We start from the raw sequence: 21,114 nt of genomic DNA, 5'->3' as shown, positions 1-21,114 counted from the left end.
AACTAGAGAGCTTCGAGGAAGCTATTACCAATTAACACAAAGATAACTGATAAGTGGATGGAGGCCATGCAAGATGAAATGCAACCCTTGCATGATAATAATACATTTGAGCTGATAAAGTTGGCGAAATACAAGAAATATTTGAAAAATAAGTGGATGTTCAGGTTGAAGCAAGAAAAACACAGTAGTAAACCAAGATTCAAAGCTAGGATTGTCGTCAAAGGTTTCAGACAGAAACATGGGATCGAATTTGACAAAATATTTTCACATGCGGTGAAAATGGCATTCATCTAGATTGTGCTAAGGTTAACAACTGAGCTTGATCTGGAGGTAGAACAAATGGATTTCAAGAACGCATTGCTTCAGGGGGATTTGGAGAAAGAAATCTACATGAAGCAACCAGAAGGGGAAAGAGAACCTCATGTGTATATTAAAGAAGAGTTTGTACGATCTCAAGCAAGCACCAAGACTGTGGTACAAGAAGTTTGAATCTGCAATAACTCAATCGGGATTTAAGAAAACCACTAAAAACCATTGTGTGTTTGTCACGAATACCTCAGATGATGATTTGATGGTGCTTCTTCTCCTCTATGTAGATGACTTGTTGATTGTTGGCAAAGATGCTTCTAAAATCAAAGGTCTAAAGAAGCAACTAAGCAACACACTTTATAATGGACTTTGGGATAGAAAAAAGAATTATTGACATGGAAATCAATAGAGACATGTATGAAAAGAAGACGTGGTTGTCACAAGAAAAGTATATTGAGAAGGTACTATGGATCGCCAAAGTTGTTGGATGTCTTCTTTCCAACCACTTCAAATTGAACTCAAAACAAATTCCTATCACAGAGGATGAAGACGAATAAATGAAAAGTGTACCATATGCTTCAACCATGGAAGTATGATGTACGTCATGATATGTACTCGGCCAGATTTAGCTCATTATGTAAGTGTAGTGAATATATTACTTTCAAAACCGGGAAAAGAACATTGGGTTCTCGTAAAATGGATATTTAGATATCTACGAAACACCTCTAAACATAAATGAATTTTGGATAATCTAGACCTGAGCTTGTAGCGTACATAGATGCAGACATGGCAGAAGATGTTGATTCACAAAAGTCAACATCAGGAAACCTGATTACATTTTCAGGGGGGATCTAAGTCATAGCGGTCAAAGTTGCAAAAATGTGCAGCTTTGTCAACTACTGAAGCAGAGTTCAATGCAGCAACTGAGTGATGCGAGGAGTTGTTATGGACGAATGGGTTTTTTGAAGAATTGATTTTGTGCAAGATCAATACAAGTTGTTATGTGACCGTCAGAGTTCATTAATCTTGGAAAGAATCTTTCAATGTATTCAAGATCGAAGCATATTGATGTTCACTATCATTGGATATAGGCTGTATTGGAAAAGAAGTTGTTAAAGCTTGAGAAATTCACACAGATGAAAACAAATTTGATATGGTGACGATTGCATTGTAGAAATGGAAGTTGGGATGCTGCAAAGCTATTGCAGGTTTGATCGAATTCACAAAATGTGTTTGAGAGAGAGAATTGCTAATATTCAAGCCCCTATTATGGAATTCAACAGCACACTTTGACCAATAATTAACACATGGTTTGAGTTAGTCAAAAAAGTTGTTTTTTTTTTTATGTGAACAATAATGTTTTATTTTTTGTTTTCTTTCCTAAACTTCACTTGTAAATATCCATCAACTATTCATTTCAAAATTACACTAAAACACAAAAAATCCTCTTATCTACAATCGCAAGTGTAGAAGTGAAATAGATGATTTAGTGTTAGAGTTTTTAATTAAAGAATGTTTTATCCTTAGAAGGGATATGACTAATAGAGATAAAGTGAGAGATAAAGTGAGTGTTAAATCAGAGTGTTCTAAGTGAAATATTTTATATTTTCAATTCTCTTGTCTTTTTTGTCAAAAAAAAAGAAGTGATCTACTTGAGAGGTTTAGAGCGGACTTAACCCAATTTTGAGGTAAACCACTATAAATTTTAGTGTTCATCTTATTTAGTTGTTAATACTATTTGTGATATTCCGCTGCGATCTTGTCTCATTTATTTCTTGGATATCCCAACTAGCGGTGGAAAAAAATACCGAAATATTGAAATACTGAAAAATCGTACCGAAAAAAATACCGAACTTACCGAAAAAATCGAAATAAAGAAAATTTGATACCGTACCGAAATTTCGGTATCGGTATCGATACAGAATATTTTTTTTCGGTATTTCGGTATATACCGAAAATAATTTATTATTATTATTTTTTTTAAAATTTAAGTTCGGTATACCGAAAAAATGACGGTATAGTATACCAACATTTTTTCGATAAACCGACAAAATTTTCGGTGTCAGTAAGGTATCGGTATGAACTTTTTTCATACCGAAAATTCGGTATACTGAATGTACGGTATTCCGAATGTGCGGTATCGATATGGAAACGTATACCGTACCGTACCCACCCCTAATCCCAACACTGAAAACAAATGAGCTCCATCCACTAGCTTTGAATTGCGAGTGGCATCTCATTTGCTTGGTCCTTCAAAACGTTTAAAAGATTATGTATTTGAATTTCGCTTTATTCCAAGCTATTGTCCAAGTCTACATATATAACTCTCAAAGACTTCATATAATCGATATGAGATATCTAATACTCTGTCGCGTTCAGGAATAAAAAATGGAACCTGAAGTATACAAAATATTATCGGGTTCCCTATGATAGAGTAGTCCAACACATATCATGGATATGAGCTCTGATACCATTTAAGATTATGAATTTTGCTCTAACTTCATCTTAAAACTAACTCAGACAGATGATTATCTATATCTATACGAGACATTTAACATAAAATACAAACAAAATGTTTATATAAACTTATATATCTGTCAATTTTAAAAAGAAAAATTCCCTCAAAAAATTCACCAACTAAAATTATTTCTTCGACCACCACTCTAGCTTTCATCGACAGAATAAATACCAGAGGACAACCCATGATATCCTAGATTGGTCATACAAAAATTATCATAAGAAGTCGCAATTGATTATTGTAAGTTACTGCACCACCCCACCTCTTCTCATTTTCTTAATTGAATCATTAAGCATGCACAGTAGCTCAACGTCACATCGCATTCGACCAAACTTTGGTATCCGCCACACATGACACAACAAACAATAACTTTATTAAATATATGGTATATTATGACACAAACAACTTATAATTATATGATTTTTTTAATTATCTGAGCAAGTTTTCCATAAACCAGTTTATTTTTTTAAAAAAATCAAACCAATTGAAAATTTTAATTGTTAAATTTTCTGAACCAGTATATATATAATAATAATAATAATAATAATAATAATAATAATAATAATAATAATATTAAGGTGTGTTTGGTTGATTGGATTAGATAAGGATAGATTAATAGTCAAATATTTATCGTTAAAATTTTAAGATGTTTTAGTAATCATTTTGACCCGATTTAAGATCCAATTTTATTAATCAAATAGTTATTTATAAAATTGGATCTTAAACCGGATCAAAATGATTATTAAAACAACTTAAAATTTTAACGATAAATATTTGACTATTAATCTATCCTTATTTAATCCACTCAACCAAACACACCCGTAATGTATCGTCAGATTATTGAGTTTTCAACATAATTATTTCAATTAGATCAAAAAAAAAACATAATTATTTCAATTAAAATTTAATGCAACGATACATCGAACAATGACATTCCCGATTCTTGTGCATCAATATCTGAAGTAAGAATCCGCAAATTATTCACTAAAATTCAAAAAGCATTAAACGTCTAATTTCTATATTCATTCGACAAAAAATATGGAATTAATTATTTAGTTCCTGGTGCTTCGCTCTATTTTTGCGGCTTCTTCTCTGACGGTACCCTTAGCAGATTCGGCGGTTGCCTCCGCCTTGGCAGCCACCGTGTCTTTGATCTTTTGGGTAGTGTCTTTGACGGTCCCCCATGCGTCCTGCGCAGTCTGCTTAACTTTCCCGGCTGCGTCTTGCGCGGTTTGCTTCACTTTTCCGGCCGCTTCTTGTGCGGTTTCCGACACTTTCCCAGCGATGTCCTTCGTCTTCTCGGTCGCCTGTTTAGTTTTGTCACCATTTCACTTGTTAGAATCCAAAACGGTCGCATCAAAAATAGATTAAACGACATTTTAGGTGAAGCGGGGCTGTTTTGACGTTTTCTATGATAAATATTTTTAAATATTACAAACAAACAACGAATTAGAAAAATATGAATTCATACATACACATAAATATAATATATATATATATATATATATATATATTTATTTATTGACATGATCCATATTTAGAATGAAAAATAATTATTTTTTTCATATGTTATGTCGAATAGAAGATTGTCTTACAAAATTGATCTGGAAGACGATTTCATATGAATATTTATTCATTAACTTTGAATTGTTTTTTACGCTATATTAGTCACGATAAAAACAACTAAAAAAAGGCACCGTAAACCTTGTAGTAAATTATTGGAGGAAGTTTCATTTTTTCTTATATATTTATTATTTTGATAATTGATATAGTCAAATTTCAATTTAATTTATTATCTTCATTTTTTTATAATTTTAATCTTTTTCCGAACACTTACAGTGTCGACGGCGGAGACGGTCTGATTTTTAGCTTGCTGACCACCTTTCTTGGCCGCATCCACACTCTTCTTCGCAGCGTCACGGGCTTGTTTCGCCGCCTCAGCAGCCTCATCATATGTAGCCATCGCAAACCCACGCCTTCCCTGCAGAATATGACGTCATTATTTATCACAAATTCATTTCTATATAATTATGTAAATTATTGCATCTCATGATGTCATTTATATTTTGTCATCTTGTTGAAGATGATATATCTAGAATCTAGATAAACTCAAGTCTGAAAATAATAAAGAATCCAACAATATTTGTCCTATACTATTATATAAATTTATTTATGAGTGTGTTCCATGTCAGACCATCTCACAGATATTCATCTGTGAGACGGATCAACCATACCGATATTCACAATAAAAAGTAATAGTTTTTATCATAAAAATTAATATTTTTTCATTGATGATCCAAATAAGAGATTCGTCTCACAAATACAAATACGATCCGTGAGACCGTCTCACACACGTTTTTTCTTTTATTTATTATATAGCAAAAATTGTTCTTTTCATCTCTATTTAATTGTGAAATTTTATAACGTGTCAATTTTTTTTTTTTTCATATCAACATTTTCGATGAAGAAAGATTAAATTATCAAAGATCGAGATATATATATATACATTCAAAAAAACAACTTAGAAAATCAAAATCTCAAAAAGACGTAAGTGTTACAAAAGAACTCGAAACTAACGGATGGATATTTCACCTGGAAATTAAGTTTAGGAGACTTGGCAACGAACATCCCAGTGCGTACATGGAGCTTTGAAAGGGTGGAGGTAACTATCAAGCTCGCCATTTTTGCTATTTTCGTTAATTTTATTTGTTTTTGAATTTGAATTTTACTTTAGAAAATGTGAGAGCGAGGCCATTTATTTATAGTCGGGAAATGTGAAAATACTTGGTCTAATTTTACGAGTACTGTATGGCGGGACGTGGCGATTTCTTCGTAGTATGTATTAATTACAGGTTGAAAAAACTCGGTAGCGTTGCTGATTCTTCGGTGACCCAATCTCTGTGGTTGGGCTTTTCTCTGCTTTCCGAGTTTCAAGAGTATGCCCATTTTTCAATTATTTATCTGATTATTAATATAAATTTGAAATCTCTTCATAAACACTAGTCATTCTGATTAAATTCATCGACCCATTATGATTTTATATGGTTAAATATTTATATACAGGCAAATTAGTTTTGGAAAAAAAATATCTACTCCATTTTTTGGGTGAAATTGAAAAAAATAATAATATTTAAATGAGAATAACAAATGAATTGTGTAGTTACATTCGATATATTGACTTAACGGAACTGTGATTAATAAGAAAATATAAAACATTTAAAATCATATATTATTTTGTCTCTTAAAATTTTAAATGATATAAATAATTTTTAAAAAATAATCTCATTTATTAGATGAATAAATTATGACTAAATATTTTAACTAATTTTGAGAACATATTAAAATTATTTATAATGATGTTTTAATTAAAACACATAATGATAATAATATTAATTTAAGATGACACAGTTCACTAAAATAAAATTTGACTAAAAATTTTAATTATTTTTTAGAAAACTTTTAAAATTATTTATACTGAAATTCTAATTAAGAAAAAAAAATAATAATAATAATATCGTTTTACAAACAATATCAATACACCAAAAATTCAAGATGATACAGTTTACTAAAAAATTCAAAAACATGATATTATTAAAAAAATTATATTTTCGAAATTCTATATATTATTTTAGGAAATGACATAATACAATATATATTTGGGAAAAAAGTTCTAATGGTTTTTGTTAATATATTTATAGTACCATAAGTTTTGATGCTTGACAAATAAACATCACCGAGCTATTTCAGGATTCGGCCGCTTTTTAATTGCAAATTCAGGTTTTCGAACCGTTGAACTTTTTCAAGCTATTTAGATAGATTATCAAGAGCTCTAGCAGCTCACACAAGGACGTCAAGAAGGAAATACTTCTGAACTCTAGTTACAACTTACAAGAGATCGTCTGTCAACCTGATCAGATCAAAGTTCTTTATGCAATAAAGGTGTTCAAATCTTTTAATTCCAACCATACTTCAAAAGGTCGGATCTGAGTAAATTCAAAAAATACTACAAGTCAAGTCTTTTATGATAAAATATGATGGCACAGTATCCTAACAGCACCAAATGACATAACGTTTTCAAATAGGTTCTAAGTCAATCAACTTTTCAGAGGTATTGGTGCTAAAAACGGAAAAAGAAAAAGGACATTAAATGTCAGTTATTATAGTATATGACGATGACAATGACAATGACAATGCCATTTTGTCGAAAACAATTACAGATGATCGTTAAAAAATGAATCCGACCGTTGAAGTTTTCAACTATATATATGCATACTTCGAAGAGGAGAAACTACCAAACCGATTGATTATTTTCACAAGCCTTCACACTTCTAAGTTCTTCGACTACTCTTAAGCTTTCATATCTCAAGCTATTCACATAACACATGCCAAACAGAATGTATCAGATCTTCAATTATCAGTCTGTGCTACATTACTTACTCAAGCCATCAAGCTGACCGTTGATTTATTTGTATCGTTTTTTGGTGAACCACTGATTTTTAAACACACAAACATTGTAAAATGATCACAAAGAGTTTCAGTTTATGTAGCGATAAAGGGATGACGTAAGACTGTGGGTAAGAATAAGATTATCAATAGAAAGATTACTATTAAAGATGTATTATTAGTTGAAAACATCTTTTATATTCTGATTAGCATTGGAAAAATTTGTGACAGTGGTTACCTAATTGAGTTTCATAAACACACATGCACAATTAAATCTACAAACAGTGATATTATTCTAACCGGACTAACACGGAAAAATATCTAAAAAGTTAGTTGAAATGATGATGATCTTATTGCTGCTCCCACATGTTTTGTCCGTTTGCATGGTAATAAAAATTGGTTACAATATAAACATCTCATTCACTTAAATTTCAAATCTATTGCTAATCTTAGCAAACAAAAACCGGTCTCGAGGTTGCCTAACATTGATTTTACAAAAGATAAGGTTTTTTTCTACATGTCAGTTAGGTAAATAGGTCATATCAAAATTCAAGATCAAATGAAGTAACTCAATGTCACGATGTTTGGAATTTCTAAATATTGACTTGTTTGGTCAAATACATATAATGAGTCTAGGGGAAAAGAATTACACCATGGTGATTATTGATGGCTTTTCATGAATTTTATGGGTGATAGTCCTAAGTTCTAAAGATCAGATAGTTGCTCAGTTTATAAAGCTCTTAAAAAGATTACAAAATGAAAAAACCGCAGTGGAGCGTAGTATAAGAAGTGACAGAGACAATGAGTTTATAATAATATTTTTTCAACCTAGAAGATAATGACATTAAGCACGAGCTTCCAATTGCAAGATCACCTTAATAATATGATGTTACTGAGAGAAGAAACAAAACACTCAAATAAAAGGCTCAAACCATGCTAGCTAAGTCTGGTATCTCTCAAAAATTTTGGGCAGAAGTTGTCAACACTGCATGATACATACAAAATAGATCAATAATTAACAAGAGTCATATGAAGACCCCTACAAGATCGAGAATTGCAAACAACCTAGTATTTAATATTTTCACATATTCAGTTGTAAGTGTTTCATTCACAATAATGACAAGACTCATTTAACTTCTTTTGATACTGAATATGATGATTGTATGTTCTTAGGCTATTATTCAGTTAGTAAAGCACATAAAGTTTATAATTATAGAACTCTAACTATTAAAGAATATGTGCATATGGTATTTGATTAATGTTCTATCTGTCATGACAATAATAAAAACAATATACTTGATTTAATCAACATATTGGATGCTACTAATCTTGATTCTAGCAATGATCATGAGATAAATTTAAGAAAAATGGTTGGAAACATCCCCGAAGCAAGTACATCTGGCAATGAAAAAACTACTTGAAATCAAGTCGCTGAAGAAAATGAATCGGTGAACAATCACCAGTCATAAATACATCAAGATGATGATGCTAAAACTAATGAGGATACAATAGTCCAACAACCATATCGAAATCTATTTGGACCAAGTCTTCGGTAGAATAAGAATCATCAACACGAGTTGGTCATCAGTAACACAATCGCTCCTATTAGAACTAGAAAACAAATGCTAGATGAGTTCACACATGATTCTTTTGTGTCTCAACTTGAAATTAAGATTGATGAGGCCTTAGGAGATTCAAACTGGAGGATAAATACTATGCCAGAATAACTTGATCGGTTTAAGATAACTAAGGTTTGACATCTAGTTCCCCGACAATAAAATTTACATTTTAATGGAACTAGATAGTTTTTTTAGAAATAAAATGGATGAAAATGGATCGGTAATGAGAAACAAAGTTAGACTAGTAGCTAAAGGTTATACATAGGAAGAAGACGTAGATTTTGATGAATCATTTTGCTCATGTAGCTAAACTTGAGTTCATTAGAATTATTCTTGCATTTGCTTCTTTCGAAGCTTTAACGGTCTACTTATTGAGAAGGTGTATGTTGAATAAAACTGGAGAGTGACTGGTCTATGGATGAAGTGCAGATTTCTAACTACAATACAAAGGCTATAATGTCTCCTTAAGCGATGAGGAATCTGATGAGGAGGAGAAATCAAATGATGAAGTTGATCATACCTCCTTGACTGTACTATTGACCAAAAACCGTTGGCTGCAAGTCAATCCTTTAGGTGTTGCCACACCCGGATGCAACATCTGTGCAAAATCAGTCTGCCCGAAATCTACGTCTTCTGGAAATTTCAATGAAAATGATGAGGAAGCTGAAAAAGAAGAAATTACTCTTAAAAGCGTACAAAAAATTTATGAAGAGCTGTTTGAATATTGGACCAAAAAGAACAAGCTTAACTCAAATCTTATGAAAGAAAACACCGAACTGAAATCGGTGGTGGCAAAACTTGAAGTCATTCTTTGCAAAAAGGATGTGGAACCAGGCAAGACCAATGATGAACTTCAAAAGGCTACTGAAACCTTATCCAAGTTTAATTCAAGCACCTCCAAGCTTGAAACCATACTTTTGATGGGAAGAAATGACAAAAAAGGATTAGGGTTCAAAGACAGTGTGTACGAAATAGGTGAATCTTCTAAATCTATTGTTTTTGTGAAAGGAAAAACTAAAACACACCGCCACAACCTGCACCTTCAACCAAAAGTTCTCCACAAAAAAGACAACCTGTTGCTCACACTCCTAAGAAAAGAAAATGTAGGTATGTATGTCATTACTGCTTTAAGCCTGGTCAATAGGCCATATTGCTTTAAACTCAGGGATGATCGCGTGAATAGAAAGACAAGTCAGATGTTGCCCCGAATGTTGCACAACACTTCCCACAACACCTCCAATCGCCGACCTACAGTAAGACATGTTTGGATACCAAAGGTAAAAATTCACTGCAATGTTGTCTATACTTCATTGAAAACTAATACTGCAGGTTATTGGTAATTTGATAGCGGAAGCTCACGCCACATGACAGGATCACGAAAACATCTCATTGATTATGTTGATCAAAAAGGTGGTAAAGTAACGTATGGAGGGGGAGCAAAAGGAAGGATTGTAGGAAATGTGACATTAAATGTTGAAGGACTACCAAAGCTCCACAATGTGCTTCACGTTGAAAGATTAAATTCGAATTTAATTAGCATAAACCAATTGTTTTATGATAATTTGCATGTCAAGTTTACTAAACATACTTGTGAAGTTTTTGATGAAACTAACTTGTGCATTATGAAAGGTACTAGGTCTTCGGATAATTGCTACCAAATAGGTGAAGAACTATCATGCAATCGTGCACAAGTTAGTGAACTTGATTTAGGCATCAGAAACTTGGACATGTGAACTTCAAGACCCTAAATAACTTATGTAAGTACGATGCAGTACGAGGTATGCTTAATCTCTCTTCTGCTATACCATATGTCTGCAGAGATTGTCAAAAAGGAAAACAGACTCGCGTGTTGCATCCAGTGTTGCTAGGGATATAAACGAACCAAACCGTTTGTGACCTATTCGAAGCTCGATTCCATAAAAGCTCATTTGAGCTCGTTTAGTGAGGCTCGTTAAGATAAACAAACCAAACTCAAGCTTTACAGTATTTGGCTCGTTAGCTCGTGAACATGTTCGTTGTAAGTTCATGAGTAATCTTTTAGTTGAAAAAATAATAATTTTGATATTTGATTTATTGATTTTCCATATTATTTATGAAATATATAGAAAAATCTATTAAATTTATTTATTATAATAAATTTACAAATTTTAATAAGAATAATATATTTTTCTTTAAATATATAATTTACTTTTTAATTAATTTAATGAAAATTTAAATGTATAATTCATATTTATTAAGTTTATTTAGGTTCGATAAAGGCTTGAATATGCTCGTGAGCCATGCATATATTCGTTAAATAAAGATCGAGCTCGGCTCGATTATAAACGAACCAAGCTCAAACATTCAGGAGTTTGGCTCGGCTCGACTCGATTACATCCCTAAGTGTTGCCAACATCTGGGACAACATGGATCTTATGGGTCCTATGGAAGTGGAAAGTTTTGGAAGTAAGAAGTATTCTTTTGTATGTGTTGAAGATTTCTCACGTTTTTCATGGATAAGATTTATTAGGGAGAAATCAGATACTTTTGATGTTTTTAAATAATTGGTCACAAGAATCACAAACTTCCATAGTTTAAAGGTGAGAAGGATCGGGACTGATCATGGTAAGGAATTTGAAAACTCTTTATTCTCATCATTTTGTGACAGGAAAGGAATTTCACATGAGTTTTCAGCACCAAAAACATCACAGGAAAATAGCATAGCCGAACGTAAAAACAGAACATTGCAAGAAATGGCAAGGGTGATGCTAGCTTCAAAGAATATCTCAAAGCATTTCTGGCAGAGGCCCTAAATACAGCTTGTCATATTTCAAATAGGGTGTAATTGAGAAGTGACTCAACCATGACTTATTATGAAACAATCATGAGAAAGAAGCCTAATTTTAAATACTGTCATATTTTTGGTTGTGTTTGTTAGACTTTGAATGATATGGATCAACTTGCAAAGTTTGATTCAAAAAGTGATAAGTGTTTGTTTTTGGTATATGCGACTAATTGTCTAGCTTATCGCATGTTTAATTTAAGAACTAGGACTATTATGGAATCCATTAATATTGTTTTTGATGAATGTGCAGATCTCAAGAAGAAAACTGTTGAGGATGACGTTGAAGACCTTCCGGAAATTCCAATCGCACTGGAAAATGCAGGTGTTGCCCCAGATCTTACAACACCTAGCACAACACGTGACACTGAAGTCACTGAAACTGAGGACAAACCTAACAGCGATGATGATGCAGTAGATGATGGACATAATATTTCAAGCAAAATTCAAAAAGACCATCCATCATCTCAAATAATCGGAAATATGCGCGAAGATGTTCAAACTCGAAAGAAAGAGAAAGTTTATAACCGAAAAGTGACTGGACTTATATGCATGAGCTCGATGTACTCCCATGTTAGATTTTCATGCTTTATATACAATTTTGAACCCAAAAATGTTGATGAGGCGTTAAAAGATGAATTTTGGATTAATGCAATGCATGATGAGCTAGAGCAATTTATTCGAAATGATGTTTGGACTTTGGTTCCACTCCTTGACCATGGTAATATTTTTGGAACTAAATGTATTTTCAAAAACAAAACTGATAAGTCGGGAAACATCATTCGAAACAAAGCACAGTTGGTTGCTCAAGGGTACACACATGTTGAAGGGGTTGACTTGGATGAGACCTTTGCTCCTGTAGCCCGTATTGAGTCAGTCAGACTATTGCTAGCCATTGAATGTTACATGAAAATCAAACTTTTTCAAATGGATGTTAAAATTGTATTTTAAATGGAATTTTGAGTGAGGAAGTGTATGTTAGACAACCTAAGGGTTTTGAGGATCCACACCATTTGGATCATGTCTACAAATTGAAGTAGGCACTTTATGGTTTGAAGCAAGCACCACGTGCGTGGTATGGGAGAATGACAGAATACCTACTTGAAATTGGCTTCAAACGAGGTGAAGTAGACAAAACTCTTTTTATTTAAAAGTCCAAAGATGAAATTCTTATTTGTCAAGTCTATGTTGATGATATAATCTTTGGTTTTTCTTCTCAAAATTATTCTAATGATTTTATTGAGTGCATGTCATCTACTTTTGAAATGAGCATGGTTGGTGAGTTAAGTTTCTTTCTTGGTTTGCAAATTAAACAAATGCATGATGACATCTTTTTGTGTCAGAGCAAGTATGCTAAGAATTTGATTAAGAAATTTGCAAATGAAAACACCAAACACATGAAAACTCCTATCGGCTCGAGTGAAAAATTGTGCAAAGATGATGTTGCCGAAAATGTTGACAACACCTTATGTTGCAGCATCATAGGTAGCCTCCTTTATTTGACAGCCATTCGTCCTGACATCATGTTTAGTGTATGCTTATGTGCTAGATATCAATCTAATCTTAAGGTTTCTCATTTAAAAGCTGTGAAGCGTATTATTCACTACATAGCAGGAACAATTGAATTAGGATTATGATACACTCAAGAAACCAACTCGAATTTAGTAGATTTTTCTGATGCAGATTGAGCTGGTGATTTAGATGATAGAAAAAGTACATCTGGAGGTTGCTTTTATCTTGGAAATAATTTGATCTCATGGCATAGTAGGAAACAAAATTGTGTGTCACTTTCAACTGCTGAATCTGAATATGTGGCAGCAGGAAGTTGTTGTTCCCAACTTTTGTGGATGAACCAAATGATAGAAGATTATGAACTTAAGAGTGAAACTTTAGTTGTTTATTGTGACAATTCTAGTGCAATTAATATTTCAAAAAATCAAGCACGACACTCTCGAACTAAACACATTGACATTAGACACCAATTTATTCGAGATTTAGTAGAAAAAAGATTGATTCGAATTGCATTTGTTGGTACAAATAACCAACTGGCTGACATATTCACAAAAACATTAGACTTTGAGAGGTTATCCAATCTTAGAAAATATCTCAGCATGTGTTCTGCCTGATCATTCATAAATGTTGTATCAGATGTTACAACATTTCGGACAACACCTTACATGCATGTGCATTTTTAGGATTTAGGCATACTGCATTGCATTTATACTATGATATGTTGTGTTGAAACTGTGTAGTATAGTTTTCTGGTGCACTTATAATTCGTTGTTATATTTTAAAACTTCACACCTATACATGTGAACATTGTTTAAAAGGATTTGAAAAAGGATCACTTGACTCTAAGCAATGAGACAAGTAACCCGAGAGAAATTGAAATATAATCATTAACAATGTTGGGTCAGTTTTTGGAAGGAAATATGAAAAAAGCTACCTAAAGGAGCCCAATGAAGGTTGTTCTTCTAATGTGGGAGCTACCCCTTCTAAATATTAACACAAAAATAGGAGAAAATGGAAAAAGCTACCTAGAAGAGTCTATTAAAGACTGTTCTTCTAGCGTGAGAGCTACCAATTCTATGATCAGAAAGTAGTTAAGTCCCTAAGTCTGAGGAAAAATCAAAATTATTTTCAGTAATTGGACGTGTTGCAGAAGATGTTGCCAACATTTGTGACAATACCTCATCTGTAAACATATCTCATACTTGTTTCATGTTTATATTTTTGTTATATTCTTTTATTAGGCATATATAGGTCATGCATAAACGGATCATCATGAATAGTGTTGAGGCATAAGGACATGAATATGCCCGCAAATAAAATTCGATGAAAATCTAGCTTTTGCGAAAACTTGAATTTGTACGAGTTTTAATGTTGAGTGGAGTTAAATTCGATGTGGGTTTTATTTCTGGAATTTTTGAAATAATGTTGTGCGAAAATAATCTCAGTGATCGCCTGATAGGTTTAATGGATAGATTTCACCGTTTCATTTTTTTACCGTTAAAATTCGACAGTTTCAGATTTCTTTGTTACCGTTGTACTGATTGTGCATGATTATTCTTTAATTCACTTATTTTATTCATAATCCCATCCTCGGCATTTCTTTCTCCTAGCAAACTCTCGAAAATTTCTGTGCAGAATCTGTTCTCTGAAATTTCCATTTGTATATCTCTCTTATTGAAATTGCTCTTTCTCTGCAATCTACTTGACTCTCGTTCTTACTGACAAGCTAATCAATGGCAGGAAAGGGGTTTGATCGTCACGATATTCGAAGCGAGATGGGACACCACGAAGTGTTGCCTCTCCCTCATCAACATCTGCAACAACATCTCCTGTAGAGCCCTCCACGGAAATAGTTCCAGTTGCGGATCAACCCACACCACTGGAGGTAATCGCACGGGGCAAACCAGGGAATGCTCTTGATGTTGATAATCCACCAATAATTCAAGTGTTCAGTCCTCCGAGTCAGCCAGTTTGTCGCTCCAAAAGACAAGCACGGTATAACCCTGATTTGACCACGTCAAAGCGGTTCCATCGAAAGGGTTTGTGGCTGAGCCGACCTTCACTTGCTGACCCTGATAACACCTCTGGTGATGACTCTGCTGATGGAGATTATGAGTTTGTGGCCCGTAAGAAGAAAGTCTCTCCGTCTCCGGACAGCAGTGCTTCCTCCAGTGACTCCACTAAATCTGATAAGGACGCACCGCCTATTTCTCTACCAATGCCCTCACCACCTCGTGATGAGGAAATCACGTAGGCCCAATTTATGGCCAACCTAAAGAGTAAACAAGCTACAGGTCCATCTGGCTCCATTGCTTCCGAAAAATCCAGTGCCTCTGCTGATACGAGACATGTTGATGCACTTGCCCCTATGGATGTTGTATCAGATGATGAAAACACCTCTGACAACATCGACCTTAGCGGTTATGATCTGTCAAGCAGTTTCAACAACATGTTCTATACAGAGAGGCGTTCTCCAACTGGTCCCTCTACACCAACCGGGCTCTTATTGAAGAACGAAATGCTAACATGGAAGCCTTCTCCCGCAATAATCTGATCGAGTTTCTCAAATCTCGCGTATTGTTCCCTACCGTGTCTTCTGTACTCCCCTATTGCCGTACAGTGGTACTTGAATTCTACGCCAACATTTCACTTAGCGTTGGTGATGCGAGATCGGCTAAATTTGGTCGAGTCTTGGTGCACAACAGGGTATACAAATTCAACCCCCAAGTCATCAATGCCCACTACAGTACACCTGAAATTGATGAAGGTCCTCAACCGGACCTTATTGAGGTGATTTCCGTCCTAAGTGGTGGATCGATTCGGCAATTTCTTACCCATCCAGATAAAGTCTCAGCTGCCAATCTTACGTCCCTATCCTCAATCCTTCACAAGATCGCTATCCGAAACTGGACCCTAACCACCAATACCATGGTGGTCACAAAGTCTCAGGCACTGACCCTTTTTTCCATTGGCAATTGTACCTTGAACTTTTGGCGTCTGGTCTTTAAAACTGTTATGCAGTATGCTCATGGAGGATTGAAGTCATCCAAGCTCCCGTTTTCCTCTCTCATTTACGGTCTCTTGGAATCACAGGGGTTTATTAAGGACATCACAGAACACTTCACGGATGACAGTGAACTGTTAAAGATCGTTCCTGCTTTTTTTCAAGGGAAATAGGAAGGTTGATCTTCCTTGGTCAGCGCCCCGTAATGCTTCTGCAGCACCTACTAGACCGCCAAGCCCTTCTGCTCCTCCACAGATCACTGATTACATCATGATTCCTGTACCAGAAGCGCATGCCCACATTGCTCACGCTATGGCCAAGATTGAGCAAGCCAAGACTGATATTGATCATGCTATGGCAATGATTGAGAAAGCCAAGGCTGATATTGCCTAATATGAAGCTGTGGCTGCAAACTTTCGGCTACTTTTGGAGGCAGTAGTCTTTCCCGGACAAAAAGAGGAAGATGATGATGATCAAACAACAGAAGAAGCTGGTCCATCAAGGAACAAGGATGATGATGAGGACAGTGAGGATGATCATGAAGAAGATGATAGTGATGAAGAGGATGAGGGGGATTAAGTGTTTTGGTTAAGAGTTTATTTTTTTGAGCTGTCTTGTTTTGCTAATGTTTCTGTTTATGTGTTGTTTTTGCGCCTGATGTATTTAATCAGTAAACTGCTAATGAAATGGTGCAGGTGTTGTCTCAAGTGTTGCCAACAATTCTAACAACACCCATGCTAACTTTATTTTAGTCAGGGGAGAAAAATTCTCTAACTCACGGAGAGATGATTTGAGCTGAACAAGGATAAATGGGTTTTATATCATTTTGTCCAAGAAAGGCAAATAGAGGAAGATTGAAGGGAAATAATATTTCCGAATTTAGTTGATAAATTTCTTAATTTAATTTGTTTCTTTAATATTATATTTTTCTTGTTGATTTGATTGTGTATAATATTTAATGATATTTTGACTTTCTAGATAATATGATATTTAATGAGATCTTGTCTTTCTAATTAAAGAGATAAATATGCTAGGATTCTATTCTTGATAATGAGATATTATTATGATTTGATATCAATGTTTAAAAGAGGTTTATTTCTAATAAAACTCTTACTTTCCTAGTGTAATAGGTTTCTTTGTTGAGATAAATTATATGAGAGAGAATATCTATAAATAGAGAAACAAGGACATTGAGTTCGGCTTCTTCCTCATTGCAATCATATACACACACGCACTTTGCACGTCAAAGATTTTAGAGAAAAACATCTTCCAAGGGACGTGCTGATTTGAAGAGTGTCATTGCTCGTGTTGCCTTGAATGTTAGAAACATCTACAGACAACATCCGTGACGAAGTTGGCTGAAGATCGTTTTGTTACTCCAAGATTTTGGCTTCGCGTTTTGCTTTCTTAATTACGTTTTTTTATTGTTGGTTGTTTTTAGAAAACTTTATTTTCTCAAAGTGTTGAGGAAATTGATTTTTGTCATAATCAGTTATTGGTTTTTGTGTAAACGTTTTGGTTTTCTAGTGATAAATTTTTGTCCTGAGACACCGCACAAGTATTTATACTTGTACATATTCAATCTTGTCCATCGCATTTATTTCAAGTAAATTTGTGTGACAAACTTTAATTTTCCGCTGCATGTTGTCCGAAATATGGTAACATCTGGCACAACACTTAATTCTGATTAAACACAAATTTGCATCTTATACTGATTTGGTTATATTAGATATATTTTATTATCTGTCGAACAATATATTTCTTTCACATACTAATCTGTCGTTCTAGTTGGTGCCTCACGAGACCAGATCGTTCAAGAAGAGGGCCAAACAACCCTACTCAACAAAACTATCTGAAAGGATACAAGGCTAGACATGATATGCATATGTTGCATAATTATCATGACATATAAACATGCAATCAAATGAAAAGTAAAATACAATACATAAGTATGCATACTCAGTTGGATATCTCAGTAAGTACTTACGTATTACTAAACTGGTATAAGGTCTACTGAATGTCTACTCACTCATCATAGAAATTAATCCCAACAAACTATACTATTATCTAAAAATGTTGTATCTAATATCTCCCAAGCATAAATAAGGCCCTCAAATCATACCTCCCATCGACCTCCCTTGAGGATGGTAGTTTAGAAACTTAGTCCTCGAGTCGTTGCCTACTCTGCGACATTAACACAACTCTTATAGAATTCTAAAACAAATGAAAAAGCCTAGAATGCACTAGATATCGAGAAGAAAAATGGAAATTTGTGTTCGAATCCTAAAATATAGATGACCTATTTATAGGCTGAATTATGAATCTTCGAAATTCGAACTCTATGTGCCATTTCTGGCATGACACCTCGTCGTTCAAAAACTCTGATTTCTCTTCGGAAGCTCAAGACTCTTACATGTTGAAAAATAACTAAATTACTGAAAATCAGAAGGCACCATAAACGTCGCGGGTCCTTCAACAAAACTGTCTTGACCTTTTGGATAAAATATTTTCTTGACATCTAGCCAACTTAAAGGAGAACTTTGTCGGTTAAGAGAGAAAATCTGGTAGAAGAAAAGATATTAAGGTGGAATTTGGGGTATTGTACCATCTCCGAATTAACTATGCTCTTGTGTAAGTTATTTATGCTCCCAAGACAAGAGTAATTGCCCAAGAGAGACTGAACCTTCCTTAAGGGAATGGTGAGAAAACTAAAAGAAATTCATGAAGTCTTGGCCTGTTTGAGCTATAATAGAAACCTATTAGTTGATTTTTGCACAAGCACTTTCACAGTAATCATCTCACAACGTGAACGTAAGTTTTTACTAGTTCGAGTCTGAGATAAAGCATCGGGTTCATATTTAGCCGATGCGAAGAACCTTTATTTTACCAAGGGTAGCAGCCAAATAACTCATATACAGAACCGTGTCTGATATTGGTGTTTTGGAAACTAGTGATCCCTTGAGCAGTTCCTTTATCTGAAAAGAAAAAAAACAGAGAGACCAAGCGAGTGATGAACTGAATAGGAAAAAGATACTAGCAATTGAATATAAATATGTAACAAAGATTAACCTCTTTCAACCCGAGAATTAGAGTTCTTTCCTTGAGTACGTTTGTGCCTTCAATCCCATTTAGTTTCAAGCCCGGACAATTGAATATAAGTATGTAAAAATTATACTGTGGTGATGCCTGAGATTGGATTTGATAGGATCAGAGATCTGATAAAGAAAATGAAACTGATTCAGAAGCAAGTGAAGATAGCTCGGAAATTGATATGAAATATGCCAACGTCGAGCGATGACTGTTGGTATTTGAAGCCAAGATTGAGTTGTTAGGAGTTATTGATTGGTATATACAGATGTTGTATTAACAGTATTTGCAATTGATTTTATCAGAATGATCTAAAGTATTATGATGATAAAATACTTCTTGAATTCTTCTTCAGATTAAAATCAGGGATGCGTGAAAGAATGAAAATTCAGAATGAAGACTACTCTGCTGTTGAAAATGCAGTAAAGTTGGCAGGGCATTGAAAGAAACTACCTGAGAGACAAAATCTGATATGAGATTGTGATTTCAGAAGAGTTTTATAGAATGAGTCTTCTCATTAACCTCTATCATACATTTCTTTCTTTATCTGAGGTAATTGCCTATGATTTCGAGGACGAAATCGAATCTTAGGAGGGGAGAAATGTAAGGCCCGAGAATTTGATACCGTAATCTGAGATTAATCTGCAATAATTATGGATTAATTGATGTGATTATAGACGAAAGGGATTAGACCGGAAAAGACGAGAAAAGACACGAAAATAGGTGCGAGGGAGGTGCCATTCGCGCACATGCGCGACCTAGTGCGCACACATGCGCGGCTTTGGCAAAAGACCCCGCGCATATGCGCGGCGTGAGGGCGCGCATATGCGCGAGGTGTCCAGTAGCCAAGGTAAATTTTCCAGAAGACCTCGCGTATATGCGCCGAGTAGAGGCGCGCATATGCGCGAGTCCCCGTGAAGACACGCGTCGAGACATGTCGCGCATGTGTGCGAGACGTGCAGTACGCACAATGCTCCACTTGATTTGAAATCCGAGTACCGCACTGAGTTCCTAGCGACGACAGCTATAACAGGACGTAAGTTTTATCGAATTCTGATATCATTTGAAATTATGATATTGGGAGAATTATGATTTGACTGATATTATGTGTTCTAGACATACTGAACAGTATATAATCGAAGTCAGATCGAAGAACGGACTGTTTATGTAATTGTTACGATTTTCTGAAATAATATGACTGAGATTGTACAGATTTGAGTTTATGACCTATTATTGCTGGGATTATGAGTTGTACCGATATTGATTATGAGTTCTGGTATTATTTGTGATGTTGACATTGCTGGGGTTATTGAGATTGTATTGTTATACCGTCGAAACATCAGTGGGTAGATATTGATCAGATTCGGTAGTGACTTTGATTATATCGTGATATCAACGATATGGATTAGATTGTATCTTGATTCGATATTGATCAGATTATGTCTTGATTTGCGCATTGATCAGAACATGCCGTGAATTGAGCTGTATATTGACATAGTCTATCCAATATTGTCATTTCAGATTGGATATGGACAGATTTGATTTTGAGACTTCGACTTCGTCAGACCGAGAAGATAAAGGTATAAATTAATGTTGAGTTGGGATTGCACAACTCGAGTGAGGTTTGACTTGAGTTTCCCTAAATCACATACTTTATTTTATTGCATTGTTATTTGCAATCAAATATGATTGATATCTTGGGTCTATGGAATTATAGACAATGTATGTCTTGAGTCATAGGCGGATGTGCCTAGTCGTAGACATTTGATCTTGTGACAGAAGGGCCGGATAGTGAGGACTC

The 21,114-nt window shown here is 34.5% G+C and overlaps 1 protein-coding gene across 2 annotated transcripts; it reads right to left on the bottom strand.

Moving 5' to 3' along the window:
• Positions 1-3,708: 3,708 nt before the first annotated feature.
• Positions 3,709-5,597, bottom strand: LOC140809937 (uncharacterized). Of its 2 annotated transcripts, none has more exons than XM_073167722.1 (3): positions 5,420-5,597; positions 4,659-4,808; positions 3,709-4,134 (listed from the first exon to the last, which is right to left on the bottom strand). In XM_073167722.1, the coding sequence occupies exons 1-3, from the start codon at positions 5,507-5,509 to the stop codon at positions 3,880-3,882; spliced, it is 495 nt and encodes a 164-aa protein (XP_073023823.1). In that variant the 5' UTR covers positions 5,510-5,597; the 3' UTR covers positions 3,709-3,879. The 2 variants fall into 2 exon arrangements, with proteins under 2 accessions (XP_073023823.1, XP_073023824.1); XM_073167723.1 differs by having other exon boundaries at positions 4,665-4,808.
• Positions 5,598-21,114: the final 15,517 nt, after the last annotated feature.

Source organism: Primulina eburnea, chromosome 13 (genome assembly GCF_022965805.1).
Source record: "Primulina eburnea isolate SZY01 chromosome 13, ASM2296580v1, whole genome shotgun sequence".
Classification (NCBI taxonomy): Eukaryota; Viridiplantae; Streptophyta; class Magnoliopsida; order Lamiales; family Gesneriaceae; genus Primulina; species Primulina eburnea.
The sequence above is the reverse complement of the archived record's forward strand: the minus strand, read 5'-3'. Positions and strand labels throughout refer to the sequence as shown.